The sequence below is a fragment of the Euprymna scolopes genome, chromosome 19, assembly GCF_053919585.1.
Source record: "Euprymna scolopes isolate OS-2025 chromosome 19, ASM5391958v1, whole genome shotgun sequence".
Lineage (NCBI taxonomy): Eukaryota > Metazoa > Mollusca > Cephalopoda > Sepiida > Sepiolidae > Euprymna > Euprymna scolopes.
The window spans coordinates 37158065-37165610 of record NC_136500.1 but is presented as its reverse complement, the minus strand read 5'-3'; the positions used below and the strand labels follow the sequence as shown (position 1 = coordinate 37165610).

The 7546-nt window shown below is 38.9% G+C and overlaps 2 protein-coding genes across 2 annotated transcripts in view; one reads left to right on the top strand and one right to left on the bottom strand.

Annotated features, from left to right (window-relative positions):
- LOC145303534 (actin-related protein 3) overlaps positions 1–7546 on the top strand; it is a 403282-nt gene that overhangs the window by 180467 nt on the left and 215269 nt on the right. The gene's annotated exons all lie outside the window — the stretch shown is intronic.
- On the bottom strand, positions 5824–6702 carry LOC145240198 (uncharacterized). The gene has a single exon (XM_080103783.1). It carries the CDS (start codon positions 6700–6702, stop codon positions 5824–5826), a length of 879 nt encoding a protein of 292 aa, XP_079959909.1.

Sequence of the window (7546 nt, the reverse complement as noted above, 5' to 3'; positions counted from 1 at the left end):
GCAAGGATTGTGCAATCGCCAACCACACCTCTCCTGAATCAGCACGGTTTGAGTTTAGTAACAAGGAAAATAAAACGCACAACAAAAGACTCAATAAGAAACATGAAACAACAAATGGAAACAAAAGAAGGAAGACTGAGAAAATACAAATACGGGTCTGAACAGCATAAAATAAAATGAAGGAAATTTTACCAAAATGTGAACAGGGTAATCGTAGGAACGGAGCAACCGGACCCAGCAAAAACCAAACACTTCTGGAACGAAATATAGGATAGTCACAAGACAACAACAACACCCCGAAATGGATTAAAAGCATACAAAAATGGATTCCAGGAAATTGAAGAACGGAATGAAAGGGAATTTAATGGGGAAACACTCAAGGCAACCAGAAAAAATTTGCAAATTGGAAATCCCCAGGACATGATAGACAGAATGCCTAGAGGAATTACAGTGTATTTCTAAAGGGTGTTTTTATTTAGAGTTCAAATCTAGTGTAGTATATAGACAATAGTAAAGAAAATATGAAGTAATTGTGGTGATTTAGCCAAAAATCACCCTATTAAGAAGGCTTTCGGTGGCTGTGAGGGCCGTGGAAGTAGATATTAGTAAGAATAAAATAGCTGCACCTTCTTTGAGTTGAAAGAAATGATTTACACAGAAAAATGTAAGAAACAAACGCATGTTTTCTCAAAACATGCATCAGAAATTGGAACATGTTATCATATAAAGCTCAACACTGGTGTAGCTAGACTAAACGTTACCCGGGCCATTTTGCTCAAATATCACCCCACTGACCCCCTCTTCACCCTATGCTCAATGGTTAGCATATAAAGCTCCAAATATTATAATGAAAAAAACACAACATTCATTTTTCTGCATAAAGTATTATTTTGTTTCATTGAAGAGAATAAAATCACTCTCTTCCTGATCTACATTAATGATTTCCCTAAACACATACTTAAATCATTCGTTGACATCTATGCTGATGACACGACCATCTACAGCAACACATCAAAGGCTGTAAATGACAAAGTTCTCTCTGCTTCTCTCTCCTCTGAGCTCGAGCGTGTGGTTCAGTGGGGGAAGACGTGGCTGGTTACCTTTAATGCATCTAAAACAAAACTCCTATCTTTACATAATCAACGCTCTGATCCCCATCTGGCATCAGTTGAAATGGATGGCTCTCATCTAGGAGAAGCCCCATGTTTTGACAAGCTTCTGGGTTTGTCCTTTACTCCTGATCTGAAATGGAACATACATCAGGTCTGTTGCCAAGGTCGCTGGAAAGATGGTGGGATCCTTCTACCGCTCCAGAAGATATCTCACTACTGATGCAATTCTCTATCTATATAAAAGCCAAGTACGTCCAAGGATGGAATACTGCTGCCATATCTGGGCAGGAGCTGCTAAAAACAGCCTATCCTGCCTTGACAGAGTACACAATAGACTTTGTGGCTTAGTGGGGGATGCCCTTTTCTCTACCCTGCAACCTCTCTCCCACAGAAGAGACGTTGCGAGCCTATCCTTGTTTTATCGTTATTTCTATGGAAGGTACTCGTCTGAACTCCAATCTCTGCCCCCCCCCTCGCCAATCTTTCACGAAAAACACCCGTCTAGCTGAATCCAATGTGAAAAATTTCCCCCACTCTTTATCTGTGCCTAAATCAAAACGTAGATTCCATGAACAAAGCTTCTTTCTTAGAAGTGCACGCCTGTGGAACTCTGTTCCGTCTGCCTGTTTCCCGCCTGACTACAACTTGGATGTCTTCAAGTCCAACCTTAACAAATCCCTAATGAACCGCCCTCTTAAGTAAACACTTCATCAAATCTCCACACTAACGTACTGTACTTGCAATAACCATTATCCCTGAGTGGCTTCCGGGCCTTGATAAGTGGTGACAACCGTGTAAAAAAAAGAAAATGCTATTATTTTGAATAGAACCCTGTTAAACATTAAGCTATGTAAAAGGTAGTGATACACATATGTGACGAGAGTACCATACTCAGGTGAATACTCAATTTAAAAACCCTTAGTGCTTGTTCAGAAATCCTCACTCACTTCAAAATAAATAAAGAAAGAAAGAAAAATCTGTGCAATGTATGTACTCGTGATAGAAAGAGAATATCATACACCAAAAAAAAAAAAAAAAGAAAAAAAAAACGCATAAATTGATCAAGTAGTTTTAATTTTATGAAGAAAATCACTTTTAAACAAATTTAAGTTTTTCCACCTGTTAAGAACAGGTTTATAAAATCTTGCCCAAATTTAAATTGTTTAGAATTATATCCCTTGTTTCTGGAGGCTGTTTTTTATCCTTGGTCCTCAGAATCAACAGAGATTAAAGGAATGATCTGGTCCGTGTTGATTATGGTGCAATGCTGGTTCTGGGCAGTTCTAGGAGGTCCACCATTTCAGACTTTGCCTTCTCTTTTTGAGAAGTGGTTAGTTAATTGCTAATTGCCTGAGGTGCCCTTTCTGGGGAATGCCGACAGGTCTGCCCGAGCATTTTTCAGGTCAGAGTGCCCCTCCTCAGGGATGCTGATTTCTCAATCTCAGTTTCCGACCCAAGTGTCAGTTCCTGCAGAGGGAGAGAACTAAATACCGTTTTCAAGATAGTGTCACAAGATTATTGCTCGTCTTTTAGCTATAAAGTTTGATTTATATTTATTGCTTTTGTTTGCCACCAAACACTACGAGCTACACAAAATGATTCAAGGAGATTTCTGAAGATTGTGTAAGATTCCAAAAGATTCCAGATACCACAAGTTATTTACCTCTCTGAAGTATTTTAACAGTTCTAGGGGGTCCACCTGCCAGGTGTTAGCTTCTCTCTGAAAAGGTTTTAGTTTATTGCTAATTGCCTGAGGCGCTCCTTACTATACATATTTTGTATGCTAGTGCACTTCACCTAGTTTACTGGCTTTTCAAAACCTCACCTAACCTTGTGTCCTTGGAACGGAAATTCAACCAAATATTTTTGACAAATTTGTAGAATTTTATCATTTACCGTTTGGTATTAAAAAAAATCTAAATGATTAATAACACTGAGAATTTCAATTAATTTAATTAAAATCTTCATTTTGTTCATTTTAACCAATAGAATTATTTCCCTCCCAAACTCCAAAGAACCCGGAGGTGGGAAAAATCGAAACCTTTCTCAGAAGAGTTACCAAACGTCCTCCAGTCGAAATCCCTAACTTCGTGTCTTTAGAAATGACCTAAAAACAGGAGACTCACAATATTAACTTCCCATTTACTCGCTGTTTAACCACCTTAACGATACCGAACTTGGGCACAAGGTGAGTGTTTTTTTTTTTTGAGGGGGGGGGGATATTAAACTCTTTGAAAAAAAAAAAGTCACTAAAGTAACAATTACGAATGGGTGGCACCCAGTGGCGTATCTAGGGTATGGCAGGCATGGCCCGTGCCATGGGCGCCACTCTGACATGGGCGCAAAAATTGCTTGACAAAAATTAAAATTAGTAGTTAGGTATATCTAAGGTATAAATTATTAAGAAGGGGCGCACATTCAAACTTTGCCATGGGCGACATTTTACATAGGTACGCCACTGGTGGCACCACCTTTAAGTTAAGAGTAAAAGCTAAAGATGGAAACGCCATCTTAAAAATATTGTTAACTTGTGGTATTTCATTTTCAGATTAATGTATCGAACAGTGAAGCCAACACGAAAAAAAAAAAAAAAAAAAAATCAAATATGAAAAAAATAATTGTTAATAAAAGTTAGTTCTGGTTGAAGTGCGCTGTTTGACCACCGGAAGTCTTACCTTTTAGAAGTCGCTTTGATCAATGTGTTCCGTTACGCCAATTGAAGACGCCTCAACAGTTTTCGATAAATCGACGACTTTAAAAGATTTTCTGGTATTCTGAAAAGTAGGGACTGCTAAAATTCGCCACAGAATTACCCCACCCTATATGTAACACGATGTAACTTTATTATAAACTAATATTATCATAACTTTTGTATCATTTAAAAGAAGGGCTAAATAAACCAGTAATAATTTTTTTTCATCGAACGAAAATAATGAAATTGCGAGACGAAAATCGTGTTTACATAATTAGCGCTTTAAAATAACGTTTTCCCATGTAGTAGACATTCCGAACGTGAAAACACACCCGTATTTAATAAATCTAGCAAAAATCAACTAATGGTCAGATTTTCATGAATTTTTTTAATACTTATCCATTTTATAATGAAATTACATATAAAATGCAGATTCGTAAAATATACAAGGGAAAATATTTTTTTAGTGCGTGCCCCCCCCTATTTATTTGGTGCTAATGCAGAGAGTGATCCGCGCTATTTTTTAAATCGTATTTCCACGGTTAAAGTTTTATAGGTACCTTCAACGCGCGCCACAGTTTTACCCCCCCCCCCCCTGTATGTAACTGTAATTTAATATTATCATCCTAACTTTTTTTACTATTTAAAAGAAGCTTCAAATAAACTATATTTAAAAAAAAAAAAACTTTTTACAGCTTACAAAAATAATGAAAATGCGAGACAAAAATCGTGTTTACATTATCGACGCATTAAAACAACGTTCCTAGTAACGTGTTTTTAGCCGTGGACACACATATGTTTTAAAGATCTAGCAAAAATCAAATAATAGTCATATTTACCTGAAATTTTCGATATTTATTCATTATTAAAAGTAGGTTTCGTTAAATATATTACAGGATTTTTTAAAAATTTTTTTCAAACATTTACGTATTTTTTTTTTTGTTTGTTTTTGCAAACATATTTAAGTTTTCTTTTTCCAAACATTTACGTTTTGTTGCTGGTTTATTTTCAAACATTTACGTTTTTTTTTTTGTTGTTTTTTTTTGCAGGCATAAACTAAATATTTTTGAAATATTTTTCTTTTTGAAAAGTTTGCTTACACTTATTGTACCGCGCTATTTTTTGATAGTAGTTTCAAGTAAGATTCATGTTTTACAATATCCTTTTTCAAATATATATATATAAGTACTCGCGGAAAAGGTAAAATAAGTGCAGAAAAATTAAGAAAAAGGGGGGGGGTCCATAAAAAAGATTTAAAAAAAAACGTTGATTTTTTTTTATTATAAGAGCGTAACTCGCAAAAAAAAGGTTGTACCTATAAATATGTTTAAAAGAAAAATATAGCAAAAACATTTAGTTTATGCTTGCAAATAAAAAAAGTAAAAACAAAAAAAACGTAAATGTTTGAAAATAAACCAGCAACAAAACGTAAATGTTAGGAAAAATAAAACTTAAATATGTTTGCAAAAACAAAACAAAAAAAAAACATGTTTAAAATTGAAATATAACAAAAACATTTATTTTTTATTTCAAGGGTGCCATTATATACATTTTGTGCTTCCCTAACTGGGTGGACACTGACAGACAGTAACGTCACCTATAGTCAAACAGAGGAAACAGGCTGTTGGAAAAAGTCCAGGATCCGGTAGTTCACTGTCGTCAGGGGTTGCAAAGAATGTTCTCTGCGCCCCTAACCAATGGGGACAAGTAACAGATCAAAAGAAAAAGGAATCAAAACTCTAGCCTCGCTCGCATAAACTTACTCAGCGAAGTGACAAGAGAAGAAGAAATGGGAATGGTTGTAGGTTGTCTTTTATAACCAATAGGAACAAGCCTCCCACCACTCCCTTAGTCTATTTAGGCGGTGAGACAGATCTGCTCATGCTGGTTCATTCCCCCCCGACGGACAGCGACACCCATCCGTAAGTAGCCTCCATTTTTTTTCTACACACTCCCAACAAAAGGGAAAAAAAAGAAAAAGAAAAAAAGGGAAAAAAATGGGGTCCAAGGCCCGATTCATTATGCAGGAAGCAGACTCGGCCTGCCTCTACACCTTCTCTGGGGCTCACACTCGGGGCAGTACCACTTTTGTCTTTCTGGAGGTTCTTGGTCGATTCCCACACATCTGAAGTGGTACCACCTGTCGCATGCGTCACAGGCGATCATGGCTAGGTTCTGTTGAGGATGATTGCAGCTAGGGCACAACCAGGTTTCAGCCTCAGCTACCAATGGCGAATCAGGCTCTTCCTCCAGAGAAGCATCAACAGGACAGTGGGAGTTCAAGGAGATTTCGAGGGGATACAGGTGTTTTAGAGAATGTACTTCTACCAGACCGTTAGCCCTTCTGACTCGAGCCGCTCTAACAACATTGTCGTTGCCTTGGACGAGCTCGTTAACAGTACCTAACGCCCAAAAGGGCCTGGGCTTCAGAGGGCTTTTTATAAGAACGACATCATCCTTCCGAAGCCGATCTCCCGATTGGGGGCGAGATGGCGCAGGGGCCTTTCTTCCCAACTCCAAAAGGTATTCCTTGTACCAGAGTTCGTTGAATCTACTCAGGCATTGGTCTCTAAGCTGCAGAGTACGTATCAGCTCGGATCGGCCGTGAGGAACCGAAGGAGCCTCTTCATCCAACCTGAATAATAATCCAGGGCACTTATTAGGTCTGAGGAACATATTGGCCGTAATGGCAGTCACATCCTTGTCAGCCGACGATATGTAAGTAAGAGGTCGGTTGTTGACCGACCTCTGTATGTCGGAAATGATGGTAAGTAAAGAGAAATAGTTCAAATTTTCTCTTCCAACAACTTTATACAGGCAGTTTTTTATAGTTCGAATACACCTTTCCCATGCCCCTCCATACCAAGGGGAAAAGGGCAGAATAGTCTTCAGTTTCATGTTGCTAGGACCATATCTGTCCTGGTAATCCTTGCAGAGCACAAGCCGGTTGAAGAGTCACCCTCCTTCCTTGAAAGTTTTAGCATTATCGCTATATAAGGCCTCAGGGACACCGTTCTGGTTTGTGAAACGGATCAGAGCTTGTAGGAAGGAGGAGACGCTCATATCTGGTACCACTTCTATGTGGACGGCCCTGATGTTCAGACAAGTAAACAATAACAGATACATTTTTATATTTCTTTTCCCATCCTACACCCACAGATGGCCGGTAAAATCGATCCCAGTGTGTTGGTATGGGGTACAGAAGTCAGTTTGATGTGAAGGCAGGTCGGCAGAAGCTTTCGGCGGTGATGGCCTAGAGTTATAACGTTTACACGTCGAACATTCAGCTAATATTAGGTTAACAGCTTGCCTTCCCTGGGGTACCCAGTAACCGCGCCGCCTTAGTTCAGCCAGGGTTGATCCGGTCCCCAGGTGGCAACACCCCTTATGGCAGTCCATGATTATGAGCCGTGTCACAGGGTGCTGTTTTGCTATCAAGACGGGGTTCTTAACTTCATAATCGTAGTGTAAGGAAGAGTCGATCTTACCCTTTGAACGAATCAGCCCATCATGATCCAGGTAAAGGTTTAAGTCGCGAACCCTAGCCGGCAGGTGATCCCCGTCAGGCCTCCTTAGGTATTCAAGTTCCGCAGGGAATCCTTGCTGCTGCATAGTCCTCATTAGGTAGGCAGCTGCCCTGGATTCGCAGTCCCACTGACGGTGAAGTCTGATAGCTAAGAACTTAAAAACCAAGGATGTGACCCTCAATAAATGGGAGAAGGATGAAAAACGATCAAAGGAC